Here is a 20,863-nt window from a genome sequence, read left to right as displayed (position 1 = left end):
GGCTTACTTAAACATCATACTTTGACAATCCAAATAATAATATTAATTTTTTGACTCCACTCTAGCTGCAATAAAAGTATGTTACTTAAAAATACTGACATGGGGCATACAGGCATCAACACTATAATGTTTGTGGTGCATAAAAGAGTAATGATACCCCCACTGTTAAATTAAATTAGCAGCATGAACTGCAGGTACAGACAAACTGTACAGCTCTATATTCATAATTGCTGACAGATTTATTGGAACAAGCCAACCAAGCACTACTATGAGATTTAAAACATTTTCTTTATAACAGGAATCACTGTCATATACACTGCACTTCCTCAATTGACTCAGATTACCAAAATGTCTACCAAAAAGTCCTTTGCAACCACTTTTATAGTTTCAAAACGTTGTCCTTGATGAAAATATTATTTTCCTGTATTGAAGCCTTCTTTGTCTGTGTCCTTATCTCAATCCAGAGAAAACCAGTTTCTTCAGCAGGCCGAAATGTTCTTTCAAAAATGTTCTTACAATGATTGGATAGTCTGTAACTTTTTCTGCTGTGTTATTTCCCTTTAGCAAGTTCATTCTCTTCAATATCTGTATACATTTACATGTTTAAGATATTTCAACAAGCCTCTTGTTAATGCCATTTCTTACAAAAATATTCAGAAGTGTAACACTTTTTTTCCACACAAGCACATTCTGTTAAGCCATTGCATATTTTTTCTGCACTTGCAGATGCTATGTCACGTTATTTCTAAAAATAACACAATTTTATGATTACTAAACCTCTGTCACTGTGAAGGAAAAAACAGTTCTACCAAATTATATATATTTTTGTATCAAATACATGTTATTACTTAAGAGAAACAGTTTATATAATTCTATCAACCACTACAACAATAAGAAAGAAAAATGAATAACACTATATAGGAAACTCTTCTAATCTGTCCTGGTATTCATAGATGAAGTAACCAGGATACATCAATGCACTTTATACACTCTATCTTATAGACCCCCCATGGGAACCCTGATTCATATACATGGAGTGGGGTAATTGCAGTAGTGTACTGAAAACATCCTAGTTTCCTGACTGACACTCAAGAATGCCTAACATACCACTGGGAGGTATGTACTCCTGTATTCAGGAGGTGAGAGCTGTACAGCATGGCATTGCTGGTTAGTATATTATATCACTATCATATTAAAGACTGACTCATAAAGATCTTCTTTAGGTATGACAGAGGACCTGGAATCATTACCATAATATGGCAATGTTGTTGTGAGAGCTCCTATTGATAGAAGCTCAATAGCATCAAAGAAAGGGAGTGGGACAAGTTTAGTTGTGACAGCAGGTTTGCTTCTACAAGAGGCACTATTGAAAGTAGGATTTTTTTTACCATACAGTGGAGGTGTTTTCTTTCTTTTTTTTCACTCTGCTATTTATGTTGCTTGTGTACTCCTCTAGAGGAAGATAATTATCAGGTATAGTGCCTTCTGTTAGGATGACACTGGTTTCTCAGACGTTACTTTACAACAGAGACTAATGTGTTTGTTAATTCTCAGTAGTACATCAACAGTAATTAATGAGTTGTATTATTCTTACAATGGCTAACTTTAGTTGAAGGCATACTGGACTGAGCAGTGACTTAAACTCCTTGCATATTTTAAATACAAGACAGGAACACATTGTTCACCAAAAGCAGTGTTTTTTATATGTTTTTATTTATTTTCTTTATTTTAATATTTGGAAGAGCCACTGCAGTAAGGATTATGATGCTGAAAATTTATCAGCAAAATGTTCTTCAGACTCTGGGTGGAATTCATAGTCATGCTCACAGTAACACAATTCATGCTGCACTGATAAGGTGAGCTGCGTTACTCTGAATTAATGTGATTCATTGTTATACACTATCTACATGGTTCTGAATCACATTAATCGATAATTTGAATAACTATGAGTCATTCCACTGAACATTTTAAATAGCTGCTCAGCTGAGTGTCTTTCCTTCCTACATATGTAAGTAGTGCAGGTCCCCTCAAGGAAGTACCTAGTTATACATCCCAGATATACCCAGACAGATACACAGATATACATATGTACAGAAATAGTCATACACATACACACACACTCACACACACATAGACATACCCGCACAATCATAGAAACATCTTATGTCAGATCACTGTGTATCTACAAATTCCCTCTCCATACCAGTCAGGGTCACTTCAGTCAATGGGCATTATACCCACACACACACACACACAAAATCACACACACACACACACACAAAATCACACACACACACACACACACACACACACACACACACACACACACACACACACACACACACACACACACACACACGCACACACGCACACACACACACACAAACACACACCCTGTCTCAATAAGCTGTGAAGCCCTTAAAATCACACTGTCCCAGTGCACACACTTGGACAGACAAACATACACATTTGCTCACACTGGACTGGGTTCCTTACCTGAATTGGACTGTGTTCCTTACCTGGATCATATAAGCAGGGCAAAGCTACTCTTCTTAACTGTTATAGAACAGAAGGAGATGTAGAAGCTTCATTACAGGGTGACTTTTCTGTAACTGTCTGGTTAAATGCTAAATGCCGTTATTCTCTCCCTGAAGAGCTTCGTTTTTCTTTAATATTTTTAACCGGGAGAGCTTCATTTATTTAACATTTGTTAATGGGGTAGGTGGGTTGGACCATAGACCATTTTCAACAATGACACAGGCCAAACAGGCAAATGCATAAATCAGAACATACAGTATAGAGGCAGTTAATACACATACATATAGAGAATATATCTTGGCTGTGATATAATATGAGCTATTGATTAGGCAGAATCAAATTAAAATTTAAGTTTAACTGCACTGGTATTACTTACAAAGTGTACTTTGTTTAGGAGACAAAGTAGCTTTCAATGAATCTGTATAGCTGAAAATTAAAGAGGATCAGGAGAATTCAATAATTATGATAAGAGAATCATAAAGTATGTAGGTACTAAAGTGCACTGATATGCTTTCTGAAGAAGTTTTGCATAGATTTTTTAAATGACATAATATCAATCTGACATAATCAGATACAGTGTTCAAAGAAGCAGGGACAAGTTTACTAAATGATCTTTTGCAAACAGTGAGAGAGAGAAGGGTAGTCAGTGAAGTTGTAAGACATCAAAATTGTGGCATGTGTAAGAGGGCTGTCATGTTTGCAACTTGTATAGTAAAAGTGGTTGCTTGTTATCTTAAGCTTGCAACCTTCTTTGTAACTACAAAGGGATTAATTCAGTTTTATGTATTTATTATTTGGTAACCATTTAAGTGAATCAATATAACAGGAATTTTTTGGTAAACCAAACTGAGGAGTAAGGTGCAATGTTTGATCCATCTTGTTGGATTAGTACAGTTGTAGAAAATCTTTTAACAGTATGGTATTTTAAAATTTACCAGGTTTGTACTATGTTAAAACATGCAATGCATGCAGCATGGAATACTAGACAACCTATAAAGTTAAAAGTAATGTATAAGCATGCACACCTAAATACAGATACTATACAGTAAAACCCAGTGTGGGATATTGGTCATGATGTCAGACTACCTTGCTATAGCAGTAGATGCAGAAACTACAATGTGGTCACTTCTGACTTCCTTCCTGTCATACATGCTTAGTTAAATGTTGTTATGCTACTTCTCTGTTAACCAATGTATAGCACATTCATTTGCCAAGTGTTTTCACAGTGACTGTGATGTTTATGATTTTTTCCTAGCTGTAGCTTTCCATTGCCAAATCTGGTGACATCAGAAGGCTATGAGGACTTTATAAACAGAAGTTCAACTACCGTAAAGGAAATCGTTAATGCTTCCAGGAGTGAAGGTAATAAAAACAAATTTAATTGCAACCCTAAAACTGTCAAAAGCACCTTATCTCTATTCAAGAAACCAGACTCCAAAACTATTCTCCGTCTGTCAGTCTGTCTTTCTTTCTCTTACTGTTTCTCCATTTCTTCCTTTTGCACACTAATCAAAAGAAGCATGGATTGAGAATCTGATGAATCTTCGTTTACTTATTTTCATTTTAATTACTCAGTCTGTTAACCAGAGTACTAGACTGATGCAAATGGCCCCACTTCAGTCACTGTCCAGAAGACAATATATTGTCGAAGCATAACAGAAGAATAGTAACATTACATACACACATAATGAAAAAATATATATATAAACCAAAGTGCCGGGTGTAATGTCAATGCTTCACCAATCAAGGAAAAATAATCAATGTAACACTGCATAGAACAACAAATGTGGAGAAACACACTTCCCAAAACACTTATATACAATATAGCTAAAAAGAATTTATTAGAATCAAGATTAAGTGCGTTCATCCCTTCAAACCAGGGACTTCATCAATGTAATATTTTTGTTTCTTCCTTTTTTTGTTTGTTGTTTTTTGTGACCTAAGGGTCATTTAGCAGCTTGGCACTGTTCTTGGTCAAACTGCAAACATCTGCATTGTGAAAGAATCAAACATGGGTCTTTCTTGTAAATAGATCCATATAATTCATAGCTCTTACTATGGCCTAATGGAAATGCTAGCAGAATAAAGTGCCTTTTCTGAAAATTGCATTTTGCTTTTTACATTTCTCCTAAAATAAAAAGTCATCATAATTATACACTGCCTATATTATTCATACTGGGCCAAACTGTAAAAGACCTGTTAGTGGTATAAGTGACTTACTCCAGTGTAAGCCTGCTTTATTGCTAGATCTTACTTCAGAGTAGGTCACTTACACCTAGAGCAGGTCTTTTGGAATCTAGCCCAATGTCTCACTTCAGAGCAATGTGACTTGAAAAGAACAGACAAAGAGGTATGATACATAAAACCTGCATCTGTAAAATAAGATGTAAATAATATTTAGCAGTTGTAAGTACTGTACAAGAATATTATTAATCTGCTGTGTATGTCTCACAGCCTACAAACCACAATCCCAGTTGTTTTACTCTATTTATTAAGTCAGATCACCATTCTTATTCTAGTTTCAAATGTCATATTACTCAGTGCAAACGGTTAGTAATCTGCCCTACATAAATAAAACGCTTACTGTTTACTTGACTAAGCATTAATTACATTTGTTCATAATGGGCACTTAACTATGCATATATTATGTTGTTTTATTGTGTACTTGCATATTATTATTCCTGCTGATCATCTGTGCACATATTGACTGGGAGACATAGACAATTACTGTGTGGCTGTGCAGTGCTAATATTCCAGGAAACTGCTGCAGGGAGCATCACAGAACTAAGCAGGCATGTATTAAGCAGGGAATAGCACATGCACACTGAAAAAAGCACTATATACAAACAGAGAGTGGCAGAGGTAATGGGTAGATAGTGCTAGGCCTCAGTAAAGCATGAACAGTACTAAATATGTGAGTATAGCTGATGTGATTTATCAGCCCAGTAATGGAGTACAATGCCCCCTTTTGCATGTACCTCACCAGACACCTGCAACAATTACAGAGACCACCCTGCCATGATGGAAATGCTACACATTTGTAAATCAAACTGCAGCAGGATCACTCACTCCAGGGATCTTTACCTAGGCTCTGACATGAACAGGTCAATCTGGAGAGATAGATACATCTCCCAGAGACTGACATTTCTCTGAAACAAGCTTCCATTTCACATGAAACAGAGCCCCTCCCTGACCCTCTTCAAACGCAGCCTAGATCAATGGATGGGTGACCACAAATTCACTTCTGGGATGGTGCTCATGTCCTTCCTGGACAGAGGAAGTTGGTATTAACTACCATAGACTGTTACCTCTGCAAACTTCACTCATCTAACCACTGACAATTGATGCAACTCATGATAAATATGGCTAGCATTGTAAGGGCTCTAGGGCCATTAGTCTAGTAATTTCCTATGAACTTATTATGGATTTCACAGCTAAGGCAAGCTTGCACAGCCTAGTCAACCATTTTCAGCTGCCACTCCTCCACTGCTGGAAAGCAAAATACTTTCTGTTAAGTATACTTGTACAACAATTGATAGTAGAAGATTATGGTACTGACAAATGCTTACAGTGCATTTCTGTCTCTCTCAAGAACTTCAGTCTCCCAGTGATGAAGTAGGTCAGGATCTCAACACTTCATATAACTCACCTGAATGGGTGATACCAATGCCATTCATCAGATAGCATTTCTGCCAGCTCGTGCTAGGCATCCACTTTCTGCAATGGACCATAACTGCCCAGTAGGTGCTACCTGCTCCCAAAGTTCCTGTGCCAGAAGAACAGGAAACTCTTGTTCTTCCGACACTAGAAGGTGGAACCCTGCATTCCTCAGTGCCTGAAGTAGCAAGAACCACTCAGTCAGATACACTCAAGGTGCATAACTGTAGCCCTGTATGTATGCATGTTCATGAATCATGTGTTGCATTGTGTAATGCACTGCTGCTCTGGGATAATAGAATATGGTCCTAGCACTACACCCTGCCACTATAACATGGCTGTAGCAATGCACCATGGAGCTACATGTATACACATGCATTATGCATGAGCTTACAAGTCGCATACTTTATGTTTACCATGATGTGCATGGATTGCAGCAACATGTATTGCTATCACAAGGTGCTAACTAGTTTCACTGGCCTACCTGCCACCCAAACTCACTTGCTAGTGTAATATAAAGTGTTGGCCCCGTTTACAGCATCACATCTTACAACCATTCAACTATTAAATAGAAGAATTTTTGTAAAGCCCCTGTACACAAGGAGCTTTCCAGAGGTAAGGTACCTCAGCAACAAAAAAAAAAAAAAATACTGTGATTGATGTCAGTAGGAGTGAGGCAGAACCTATGAAGTTGTCATGGCATTGTACCATCTACCTGTAGCTTGGGAGTTAAATTTGTGAACATAGAAAACTATAGGAAAGACATGCTGCAAATGGTTGGGCTCCAGGGCCTTATGATGGATATGGCTGCAGTATTTAATTGGGTGGGGTGGCTTTGCACTTCAGTATATGCAGCTGGTAATCAGGTGAATAAAATGGTGAGGCTGTGGCCATAACTCTCAACCTCATAGTGCATGAAATCTGGACAAAGCCTAAAATAATGGTGGATAAAGGCCCAAAAATAGTGACAGATTTTAAATATTGCTCTTATAAACTTAGAAAGTTACTAGACTAATGGTATTTGTGTTAGTATGCATCTGCTAAAGGATATGATGTCTGAAATTCAAATGTCTGTCATTATTTAGTGATTTCAATCCTAAATAATTTCCCAGAAAACCATGAATTTTATGAGGAACAGACCAAAAATATGATGCAAAGATCTGGACAGTCTGCAAAAATCTGGACAGTTGAGAGGTATGGCTGTGGCCATAATTACATGAATCTCACAGTGAACCATACACACCCACTGCCTGACAAGGTTTTGCCCACTTCTGTATAGATACTGGCACAATCACTTGAAGGAGGCAGTGCCTTGAAAAGTTCAGTAGCCAGGATAATGTTGCTGCAGAACCTCTGAACTGAAGGCATGCACCTTCTTGGTAAAGGTGTTACATACAAGTTTAACTGGACCAGATATGACTTGGACTAATGCAGATGTGAATGTTGTGGGTTACCACAATAATTCTCAAAAACAGGAGAAAAAGAGGCTTACTGGTATAGTATACCATGCAAAGGAAACATGCGTGGGACATTGCAATAGACAGGTCCACCACCCAGGGGAGGAAGACCACTAACACAGAAGCAGCACACTGACATTGAGGAATTATTGCTGTCACTTTCTGGGTAGGGTGAGTGGCATTTCATACTTGGTGGAAAGCTTGGATGTGGGAACTGGGATGGCGACATCCACCTGTGTGTGTCAGTGGGACAGCATCAGTTTAGTAATGTCCATTGCAACACACTAAAGCACACTGTACTGCAGGTTTGAAGTGAAGGCTTGACCAAAGCCCACCTCCATATCTCTTTTCCCATGCATTTAAAATAACCTGCACAACAAGGTATTTCTGTCAATTTATGCTAAAGCAGTATATTTATGAGTATCAGTATGCATGCTATGGGAGATTATAAAAGCATGCATGTGTGGGCTGACAATGACTTTGTGTTTGCTTATGCTGTCACAGGTTCCATTTGTGGATGCCCCAGCACAACAGGGCAGCAGGACAACAGAAGAGTGGTATCTGCAGGGCACCTGTACCTGATAAGGATGGTAACATGCAAGTGTCATGGTCCAATAACACAGTGCCATCATCTACAATACTACAGGTGGAACAGTCACTCACACCTGCCATTACAAAAGCCTCTGTCGAGTTGCACACTAAGCACACAGCTTCAACAGGCCATGACAGACATCTTGTACCTGTGAGTCCCTCATTGGTTCCACCTGTGTCTGCAGCCTACACAGTACATGACATGCACCCCTCCACTAAAGTGGGTATACCCTTCATGGGGGAGAGGCACATGGAGATGCAACACTGCAATGACTCCAGGACTGTCCTTGAGATGGCTACAATGCTTAGAATTAAACAGTGAACGTTCTGGTCACTGATCCAGACATAAATGGCTGCTAACCACAACATTGCAAAAATGGTGAGTTTGCTCCATAGTTTGGGGGCAACATAGCAACACTAAGAATACTGACAGAGAGCACAAAATACTGCTGACATTACTGGAGGCAATCTACATAGGTGCCTCACTGAGAAACTTTGGAACTACTACCTAGTCTGCCTTTACAGACCCACACAGTCCATGGCTGTGGGATGGTTCAAATGCAAATTGGGTGGCCACAGATCATCCTCAATCAGAATACACAGACCGTAGTTAATAAAACATCATTATTGCCTGCGAACACACAACCTCTGCTACCCCTAGACATAGCTGCTTTTAAGGTCATGGGAAGTAACAGTAATCCTTTGAAACACCTGGATGCCTCATCAGTATGTACATGTATGCTCCCAAATTTCTGTGTCTTTGCCGTCACCTGTGGATGGACAGCTTTCCAATCCCCAGTCACAGGCATCAGTCATATAAAAGTCAATGGTACTTATCAGGCTCCATATATAACATGTCCCAACAGGCTGACCACACACATTCCCATAGCTCTAACAGTTTCCTAACATGGACAACATAAAGTTCTGGCACTGGAAGTCAATATAGAAGACACTACCAGCCATCAATGGAAAATGGGATCCTTTACCCCTCACAGTTCCCCAGATTGCATGGCTACCATTTGTAGCTCCCATGACCCTACCCTGTATTATAGTATTGTAGTGACAGGTGACTGCAACACTATAACATATTCTTGCAGGTTACCACAGTACTCTATTATAGTGTTTCAGTCACCAGTCTCCGTGTCATCCTCCACCTGTAAACGCAATGATGACTGTGTCCTGCCAACCCTAACCTATGTAATTATGATGATGTCTCAAGCACAGCATGGCCAGTCCGTACTGTGTGTTGCATTGTCTGTGTGTGATACCAAGTGATTCATTTTATACTTTTTTGTCTGTATCATGGCATATAGTTGTAAAACAGATTCCACCTCTTTGTCTCTGCTGCACTGTATTGTACCAACTTCTATCCTAGTTGTGGTATAGCTGCTGAATCTTCTTCCTTTGGTTCATCATCCTGTCTTTCTGCCACTGCATTGACTGATATGGAACATTTTGTCATTATATTCATCTGGTACTACATTTGATTGAGCAGTGCTATGTGGTGCAGTTTGGCACACAAAGCAAAGATCTTGCTGCATATTTCTGAGCTATATTTCAGTAGCTCTCCTGAGGTATATAGACATAGCATGCCTCCCTTCAGCTGTCCAAATATACACTTCACTATGTTTCATGTTTCCACAAAGGCAGTGTTACAGGTCATTTTTTGCTGGTCTTTGGATTGTGTATTGGGGTCATTAAGTGCAACTTTAGGGCATATCTGGAACTGCCTGCAACACACAGCACATCACATATTATATTTGCCCTTTACCCTGCTTTCATGATATTACCTGTGTATACATTTGCCCATCTAGAATGTATGTGTGCACCTAAAATCCAGTGAGAGGTCCCTTCACAAGCAACTTTGGTATAGGTATGATGAATGCTAAATATGTAGCATGTGTTAACTATATGGGTAGTGCCCCAACACATTATAAATAATATTCTGAGCATTACAGACCACATGGAAGTTCAGGGAATGGAAGTCCTTCTTGATGATGTTGTGTAGACCCAATGGAACAGATGGGACCTTGACAGCAAAATGTCTATGGCGGCCAAGACCTTAGGAAAACAGGCTATGATGTAAAAGGCCCCTATGGTTATGTTCTCTTTTCTGCTGTCCTTGGAAACCAAACATGCTACTCCACATCTTTCAGTATCATATCAAGGAGCTGGTTTAAGATTTGCAAGTCTGAATATCCCTAATGTGTCTCTTCTAGGTTGCTGGAAGTTCACTGCATGGCTGCACATATCTTGGTATCCACAGGAATAGGCAGACCAAGAATCTCTCTTGAGTGTATTTGGGGGCGACCCAGTTCAACTAGGTGTAATATTTGAAGGGATGCATTGCGTGTGTGTGTGTGTGTGTGTGTGTGTGTGTGTGTGTGTGTGTGTGTGTGTGTGTGTGTGTGTGTGTGTGTGTGCGCGTGTGTGTGTTTGTGTGTGTGTTTGTACAGTATCTAATGGAGAAAAATTCATAAATGACAACTTCTAATTTATTTTATTGAGTAAGTTATGAATATTTAATTTGTGTGTGCAGTGTATTCATCTGTTGTATCACTAGTTAATGAAAAGTAGTTTCTGACTATAAGATGTTCCTTACAAGCTTGCTCTACGTATCCTATAAGTATCTGTGCACTATCAATCATAATTTTAGTCTGAGTCATTTAAATGACTGGTAGTTGAACAGTGACCACACTGTTCCACTTGTTATAGACAAAGCTAGCAGTCTCAGTATACTATGATTCACAGTATTTGTGTGTCTTCAAAAGTGTTTTATTAAGGACATTAAGCATGTGCAATAAACTGGTTTATAGCCAAATAACCTTTAAGCATCTTTCATGTCAGAGCTTTCCACATTCACAACTGCTACTTTTACACTTAAGACTGATTTCACTTGATTGCTGGACTTCCAGGGCCACGTCTGGATTTCTGTACCCTAAAATGCTAAGGAAATCCTGCACTTATTCAGCTACATATTAATGCTGTTCACCACGGCAGATGCCACAAGCTACAGAAGGTCATTGGAGGTTCATTTTCAACATATTCAAAGGATGCATTGATACAGCAATGTCCACTTAATGCCTGGCCTGGTAATGGTGGTATGTTACTTCAAAGATACAGGAAGAAATACTGGTATGAGAGGCTGATGAAAGATATTTTATTTATTTTTTATTTATCACATTTGTTTACCGGGAAAGTCCACTTGGCCTTGGAGAGCCCATTTTCAGTGGAGGCCCAGGGAGAAAAGCTCCAAATATAAATTATACAGAAAATACAATTTCAGTTACATAAATGGCTAGAAGGCGATACTTTACAGATTATACAGAGAATACAATTTCAGTTACATAAATGACTAGAAGGCTATACAGTAACAATAACAGGCATGGAATTTAAGATAACACAGTATAATGTACATGTCAGAGTTAACACTGTATTAACAATAAGTAGCTGGGAAATGGATTGATGAGGAGATATAAGGATATGAGGATATAAAAAGCAAAATAACTAAGAAGGAAATGGAGAAGTGATTCTTCAAAATAAATGCTTATGAATATATACAATAAGTTGCTAGAAACTGAGAGAAGTAGCAAAATGAGTAAGTCCACTTATGCTGAAATTAAAAAAATAAGGCTTAAGAGAGCTTCAGACTTCATAATACTTCTGCCATGACAGAAACATTTCTGTCATTAGCTGTGTTTACAAGAATAAATGAAAAACAATAACTTCCTGCATAAAATAAGGTGCCATGCTTTGCAGAAGCTCAATGTTGCTTATAAGGGCCAGCAGAAGACTTAGCTAGCAAATTACGTTACTTAAAATTAAATCAGTAGTTTAGCAATGCAGAGGCCTGAAGTACAGGTTGCTAAATTTACTGAAAGTATTTGGCAGGAAGGGGAACGAAAACTTCTGTTTCAATAACTGACAAGTTCATTCATTTAGGCAAGCCCAGTCTATGCATACTGCACAGTGAAGCCTCATCACCAGACATAGTGCCTATTTGGAAGTCTAACAATGTTATAGCTATACAAATGGATCCCTCTCATTCAAGTGGAAATATATGGGTTCCCAGATGAGTGTTTAAATAGTTTATTCCATTCGCAGGCTGGACAAACTTTCTTCTGCACAGAGCCCATCTTCCTCCACTTTCTCAGTACAAGCTGTAATCACAGTGTTTTCCCCCTCCATTTGCCATGTCCTGTACATCTCCCCCCACAGCCCTATAGTCATCTGTCTTCCAGCTGCCTGATCCTTTGTTCTTTCTCACTGTCTTAGCTACTTTCTTCATCTACAAATGCCATCCATTTAAACCTGCTTCAGACAACCCCTCCTCTCTGTCTCCCTGCACTGCTTTCTTCTCAACTAAGCCAGTGTCTTTGTGGATTACCATCCTTTCCCCCCTAATGACCACTCCTTTTCCAACATTTCCATCCCAGTTCAGAAAAAGTCTAAGAGTCCTCTCATACATTTTCTCTATCACCTTCAAAACTGGACTTCTTTAATGATCTGATTTTGCACAAGGCATGTGCATATTATCTACATTATCATCCCCACCCCTCTAACAGGTTGCTTCTTCTCATCAGTCTACTTTCTTTAACCACTGCAGTGTCATGTACCAACTGTGCATCATCCTAAGTACATGATAATACACTGGGTCCATCTTTTTAATTTAACCACCACTTTTGATGTCCCTTCCCATAAAAGATCCAAGGCAGACAGACAGCAATTTTTCAAAAGTTTCCTCTCTGTCCCCCACCCAACAAGTTCTTGTAAATTAAACCCTACCTTGCCTCTTGGCAGCTGCTACTATACAGAATTATTAGTCATCCTGTCCCTTTCCCATATAGTTGTATAGTTGTACCCCCCTTTCTTTCTTTGATTATTATTTTATCAATTGCCCAGTACAGTAGTAAATCCGCCCTTGCTAATTCATACTATTCTCTAATCTCTTCAAACATACATACTTACCTTTCCATTCCTTCTACCAATATATCTTCTACCTTCCTTACTAGGCTTTCTTCCCATGTGTTCAGTCTTATGACACTTACCTGTCGCCAAGGCTTCATCACAACATTTCCAAGCTCACACTTTGTAACCTCTGCATCCATATTAGCCCTTCATCATTTTATGCTTTCTCTACCTTTTTCAAACATTCCATCTCAGAGCCCTTCCACCTCCTTTTCCACATGACCGATCTTATAATCCATCATGCACTCCCCTGACTCTGCACCAAGACTGCTAGTCGTGTGACATTAGAGAGGTGCGCAGTGAGAAAAAGCACACAGCTGGTAGATGAGAATGTTTACCAGATAGTAAAAGACAATAAACATGAAAGATGTACTTCACGCTGTCATTTGTTTGAAAGATAGTTTGCATTCATCTCAGATGGGGAATTTGTGGTATTGTTAAAAGAAGAGCTAAAGAATTAGAAAAGTATTGGAGATTATTTTAAAACACCCACATAGCCTGACAGCTTACAATTTTGCAGATTCCTTTTTGTGCATAAAAATAGTCATATGTTACTGCAGTTTTTACATTTTATACTGTTCCTTAAGATGCCACTGTAGACTGTGACTACATCTGCTTGCTGCAACATGCATTTGTATCTAAAAGACTTCTTTCTATCAACTTAATTGAGCATATAGAGATAGTGAATGCCCCTCTGAGTAAGGATTTACATCTGGGTAATGTTTGAAAACAGTTTTAATAAATACAGTGAAGACATGCCAGTCATTATCTTTTTCATTAAAGGATTTTTAGTTTGGAAATTACTGTAAGACAGGACTGTGTGCATGTGTGTGTATGTGTGTGTGTGTGTGTGTGTGTGTGTGGGTGAGTGTGCATGTGTGTGTGTAAATACAGATCATGTGAAGATGGGGTTGCAGATTTAAAAAAGTCATGATTGCTGTCTGCAGGGCAATTGTCAATTTGTGAGTACATTACTTAAATCCAGTATGATCAGCTTCATATTTACATGTGGGTAGGCAATGTGCATGGTGAAAGACATGTCCCCATCTACACAGTGATACACATCACATTTGTACTGTCTAACACATTTTTACAGAAAATAATTTTGTCGTTCTCAGATTGTTATCTTATCCACCCCTTCAAAACAGGCAAGCAAGCATTGCCTCATCATCCCTCACTGTTTCTGCACTGGCTCTTCCGGTGTCCAGACTGCCAACTAAACATGGGTCATCTTGAACTTAGCTTCATCCTGCTATGCCAAAGAGGCAACAGAGAATGGTCCACACAATCTTGGTGTAAAATCACTATTCATTTTCTTAGGTATAATGGCACAGATGATGAAAACTTAAGCTGTAAAAAGAAGAAAACGTGAAAATAAGGTGGGTAAAATCAAATATTCTGAATTAAGGTTACAGTAACCTACCACATAGAGGATTCAAAATTTTATTTCCAGTACTGTGGGAGAGAGAGAGAAATTTTTAGTTTCTTATCAGCGAAAGATAAAGTGGATAACAGAAGCAGAGCTGGTGGAAAAGTATGACCCAGGATTGTTTTGGCCAAGCAGGCACCATCAGAATCACGTTGGCCTTATCTGTCATTGCATTTGAGTAACTTTCTGAATTATTGGGGAAGGACGAATGGCACACATTGTTTACTGAGTCAAGAGAAAGTATCTAGTTTCCATGGATTTGGATGATGAAGTGCAGAGCAGAACCTCTATACATGAGTTCTGAGATAAGTATCAAGAGATTTATCTGAGATGCTCCCAGAGGGTTACATTTATATGTTAAGTGCAAATGTCTGCAGAGAAAGGTGGCCAACATATTCTGTTAGTCTGAAAGATAAACTGCTGTAGCAGACAGATTATACAAAACAATTCCTTACTATAGCCTCACTGTTTCTCTGCACAGTTGGCATAATTATACACCACCTCATTTGTTGACACACCATACCAATAGTAAATTGTCTGTGTCGATTCGATGAAGGTACAGACCTTGGAAGTAGCTTTTATTTCTTTTAAAATGCTGTGGAGACCACAAATAAATTTTGAAGTGAAAAGATTATTTACATGCATTTTTCAGAATCCTGTCTTTGGACACAGCTGTGTGGTAGGGCTTCTGCTGCTCTGCAGGTACATACACCATCACAAATACCATAGATTGTACATGTACTGTAATATGTGCACCTTGAAGGAATGATTCTAAAACCTAATGCAGCAATTATTGGTTCCCTTCAGTCAGTGTGAAGGTGGTATGTGACTGTAATGACTATGGGCACATACTCAATCTGTATACCAAATATCTTCTCAGCACTTATGATACAATCATCTGTCTGGAATGAACACTAGAGCATGCCTTCAAGAGTGGAAGTATGCCACATGAGTGCTGTCGCTCATTCGTCTCTAATACATATAAGAAGAAGGCTGGGGTTTTGTTCAGAAACATACAAACAGCAGCATTAAATATGAACGAACTAGTTAACAAACACAGCTTACATGCATACTACAAAATGGTGGTCAGGTTCACACGTGCTCAGTATCTATTATTTTATTATTTTTTCAAACCTCCCTTCAATCTCATCTGCTATCACCTCTGATCACTAACATTGTTAGAACAAACTAACACTAAACTTGTATAAACACTTTGTGACTTGTACTTTTAATTATATTATGTGTAGTACTTTAGACTTTATCTATATTTTAACATTTGAGTTTTTTAAACGTATACTCCCTAATTTTATATTTGTATATTAAATTGTATATTTAAGCTTTTGTATACTGTGTATTCCATACTTTATGTATGTTATATTCTGTTAACTGCTTTTGGAGCTTTCCTCCCTGGGCCTCCACTAAAAATGGGCTCTGCTTGGGCCAGTGGACTTCCCCAGTCATCAAACTGGAAATAAATAAATGAAAAAAAATAATTTATACACTTGTGCAAACCCTTGGACAGCTTCTTAAAGCTATATACACATATATTGATCTACACCTTCCCTCTTAAAAAGTTTGCCCTTTATGCAAAACAATAACAGAGTCACACATAAATTACTATATATACTGGAAACAAAATACAATGTTCATGTCCAAGTTGCTTCATATCTGCTGCAAGGTTTAGAGATTCAACTATATCTCATAACATAACAGCTGGGACCAAATTTAGCAAGAGGGACAGTCTGCAGTGCACAACTCATATCAGGAACTTCTGGATTCATCATAGAAACACAAATGTCCTCTGAAACTTCCTCTGGAATTGGAACACCGGACAACTCACTCTGAGATGAAGAATCTTCCTCACAGGCTATCTGCTGTGGTATAGGCTGGGACACCGGTCTCAAATATTTCTGATTCCACCTAAACGTTGCTCCTTCTGATTCCACAATGTACGATCTCGGCTCTGGACCAATATTCTTCACGACACCAATCTGACAATAACCTTTGAACATTTGCATCCTTAACACTTCTCCTTTTCGTAATGGATTGAGTGGTTTGATGGTCTTATTGTAGTAGGACTTCTGAGTTAAGCACTTCTTAAACAGATTGGGTTTTACTAACCTGTTGTTCTTGACACATGGAACCAACAAGTGGCTGCTGATTAGTAATGTGGTTCTGGTTTGTCTCGACATAAGTCTCTGAGCAGGTGAGACAAGATATTTATCACAAGAAACATTTCTGAGATTAAGAGATTGAGGAAAACATCACTACTATCTCATTTAGATTTCTCAGGTAACTGTCCTGCACTATGCACTGCATGTTTTGCCAAACCATTTGACTTTGGGTACTCAGGGCTACTTGTGACATGAGTAAAGTCCCATTCTTCAGCAAATCTTTTGAACTGTTGAGCTGTAAACTGAGTGCCATTGTCAGAAATAACTGTGCAGACTTCCATGAACAACAAAATGACGCTTCATCTTAGTAATGACAGTACTAGATGCTAGGTTAGGAAGCAAGTTAATCTTGAACCAATTGGAGTAACAGTCTTCTAACACCAAATAATGTTGACCATTCCACTCGAAGATGTCTGCGGCTACTATCGACCAGGGTACTTCCAGAATCTGGTTATGCTGAAGTGGTTCCTTCTGTTGATGTGGCTTTGTACTACTGCACACTGAACAAGATAAAAGTGCTCTCTCATTGTTTTGTGACATAGAAGGCCAAAATACTAGCCCTCTTGCCCTTCTTTTGGTTGATTTGGCTCCTGCGTGACCACAATGCAAGATAGTAATGTACTCTTGTTGCAAGGACTTTGGAACAATTACTTTTGGACCTTTCATAATGATACCTTAGTCAGACAAAATATCATCTCTGTATGGAAAATAAGGTTGCATTTCTTGAGGTAAACTAGATTGCTTTGACGGCCATCCTTGATTGATAAAATGGTTGAGCCTTTGTAAAACTGGATCTGTGGCTGTGTGATCTCTCAGCTCATCAAGATGTGTGGAAGAAAAATTTCTCACTTCCATTACTTCAAAATCAAGATTCTCATTCTCAGGCTGTTCTGTGGTATTTCTGGGTGATCTGAGTAATGTATCAGCAAGATAGAGAAGTTTGCCTTTCTTGTAGACAAGATTGAAATTGTACGTTTGCAATCTTAGCATCAGATGTTGCAATCTGGCTACAGCTGAATGCATTTGCTTCAATCTGGAAAGGTCTCCCATAAACATAATTATGGCACTTTGAACATGCAAACACAATTGCCAAAAGCTCCTTCTTGATCTGGCCATACTGCATCTTGGTTTGGATAAGAGTTCTTGATACACAGGCAACAGGTTGATCCTCTTGCAGAATGACTCCACCAAGACCAAATTTTGAAGCATCACATGAAAGTGTAACTGGTTTGTGAACATCATAGTATCTGGTCTTGCAATTCTCTATTTCAGGACATCAAATGCTCTTTGGTGTTGCTCTAACCAAGACCAGGGTACATCTTTACGTATTAGCTCTCTGATTGGTGCTGATAGTTGTCTCAAGTCTGGAATGAACTTGCCTAGGTAGTTGACCATGCCAAGAAAATTTTGCAGGGCTTGAACATTGTCTGGAGCTGGGATCTCGAGAATGGCTGTTTGCTTTGAAGGGTCTGGTCATAGGCCTGTGCTGGTAAATAAATGACCAAAATAAGTAACTTCCTGTAGCCTGAACTTGCATTTGTGTGGTTTGAGCTTAAGATTCACTTGACATGCCCTTGCTATAACTTTTCTGAGTTTTCTGTCATGTTCAGCTTCATCACAACCTCCTACCAGTATGTCATCTACTATGATAGCACAAGGATACCCAGAAAAATTTTTCTCCATTGCACGTTAAAAGACTTTACTTGCAGAATTTATCCCAAATGGCATTCTCAAAAATCTGTACCTACCAAACAGAGTAGTGAAAGTAGTGAGCAATGATTTTTTGTCAAGCTGAATTTGCCAAAATGAACTCTTTGCATCTAAGACAGAAAAAATAGTGGCATTTGGCATCAAGGCTGCAAATTCTTCAACTGTGCATATTGGATGATGAGGCCTTTTAAGTGCTTTGTTCAAATCTTGTGGGTAAATACATATTCTGATGTTGTCTGAGCTTTTCTTATGAGCTACCACCATGAAAGATACCCATTCAGTTGGAGTTTCAACTGGACAAATCACACCTTGTCACACCATTTTATCTAACTTGGCTTTGGCTCTGTCCTGCATGGCTATTGGAACTTTGCGTGTTGGCCTGATAAATGGACCGATCTCTCGGTCTAACTTCACGGAGTGCACAACTGGAAATTTGCCTAGTTTGTCTTGGAAAAGATCAGAATAGGTAGAAAATATGTGCTGGGCAAAATTAGAGTAGTATTCTTTTAAGCTAACATGGTGGACTTCCTTATTAAATGGAATCGGTCCCATTTTCAAACTGTCTCTGAGCCCTAATAATGACTGGAAGTGCCTCTTGAACATATAAAATAATGTCATAGTTTCTTCCAGCACAGTATAAGTCCACCCAATATTTGGAACACTATGTCTGGACAATTCCCATCAGTTTTTCCTGCCAGACTGGTCGACATATATGTAACTTATAAACAAAAGTATGACATCTAAGTCCAAGGAAGTCATTGCTCCACTGTATTCGGCATTCATCAGACCTATCATTGACTACAATGCACTCTTGGTTATGCACCTAACCAGGCATATCCAACAACTAGAACATCCACAGAGGTTCCTCACTAAAAGAATATAGGGCGTAAGTAATATGTCCTATGCAGACCACCTCAAGGCCCTATCCCCGTATTCTGTTTTCTACAGGCTTTTGAGGGGAGATCTATATCTGGCATACAAGGAATTGCCAGACCCCACTCTGATGGACCTCCTGCATATCCACAAAACAAACAGTAGCAGAATTACCTGTTCTAAAAACTTAAACTTTGCCTGTGATATAAATAGCCCATGCTGGAGAGATAGGTATGTATCCCAGAGACTACCCCGTCTATGGAACAGGCTCCTCATCCATGTGAAGCAGAGTTCCTCCCTAACCCAATTCAACTGCAACTTGGACAATTGGATGGGAAACAGGAAATTCATCCCTGGTTTGGCACCTATGTCTCTAATGGACACAGGTAACCTGTAAATGGTTCATCTCCCAGGCCCATGCTTACACTTATCAAGGGTATCAGAACTTGTCAGAGATTTAGGCTGCATGGCTAGACTTAAAAAGGCCCCTGTGGTCATTAGCCTAGTAAACACCTATGAACTGATGACATGAACATACTGAAACAGTGCAACAACTGCCTCATGTTTACTGACAGCCTTCTACTCCTAGCACATAATTCTACTACTTGCAAAAAATGCATCTACATCAGCAACCTGGAATCCATGCTCTCTCGTGCCACAGTCAGTGCTCCTGACAAAGAGGAGACTGCCTGCAGAAACACCACTCACATCGCATAGCCAAGCACAACACACACACCCACCTTTGCAGAGGTCCTCAATAAAAACTTACCTAAACAGCAGAGACCTCCAAAACACTCACAAACCTTGCACACATAACACCAAACACATCACACATAGCAGAAAACACACAAATGTCTTACAAATACAGCCCATAAGGAAAAACAATAAACCACCACAGCCCATAAGGCATGACAACAAACCAATCATACTAGTTATTGGTGACTCAGTTGTAAGATACACCGATGTCTCCCTCACCAGGCTTAACAAGGAGAAGGTCACAGTCAGTTGTGTCTGGTGACAGAATCTGCCACATCACGTACGCACTTAAGTCTCTTCACAACAATTACACGTATGACTCTGTCATTGTCCATGTTGGTGTGAATGACATGAGATCTACCTCCCTGGACTATATGAGGTGAGACATGATTGAGCTGTCAGAGTATGTGTCCCAGACAGGTATGACCCCAGCCCTAAGCAGCATCCTATCTTGACCAAGAATGTTACCACAATACCAACAAAAAATAATTGACTTCAACAATTGGCTTAGTTTCTGGTGTCATTCCAAGGGGATCCAGTATCTGTCTGTCTGGGATGACATGGTTGACAGACCTCGTTGCTTTGCCAGAGATGGCCTCCAGCTGTCACCACTGGGATTCCTGATCCTGGCCAAGGCTCTCACATCCCCTGTTGTGCCTTTTTTAGGCAATGTGCCAAAGATAAATCTGCCAACATAAAAGATCTATCAA

The 20,863-nt window shown here is 39.2% G+C and overlaps 1 protein-coding gene across 1 annotated transcript in view; it reads left to right on the top strand.

Moving 5' to 3' along the window:
* UBASH3A (ubiquitin associated and SH3 domain containing A) overlaps window positions 1-20,863 on the top strand; it is an 829,542-nt gene that overhangs the window by 723,155 nt on the left and 85,524 nt on the right. The window contains exon 12 of the mRNA XM_044072932.1: window positions 3,794-3,900. Within this exon, the coding sequence (XP_043928867.1) occupies window positions 3,794-3,900 (107 nt within the window). The remainder of the gene's footprint in view (window positions 1-3,793; window positions 3,901-20,863) is intronic.

This window comes from Protopterus annectens, chromosome 5.part1 (assembly GCF_019279795.1).
Source record: "Protopterus annectens isolate FY-2018-M chromosome 5.part1, PAN1.0, whole genome shotgun sequence".
NCBI classification, from domain to species: domain Eukaryota; kingdom Metazoa; phylum Chordata; order Ceratodontiformes; family Protopteridae; genus Protopterus; species Protopterus annectens.
Note: the sequence above shows the minus strand (reverse complement) of the source record. Positions and strands in the feature narration are given on the sequence as shown.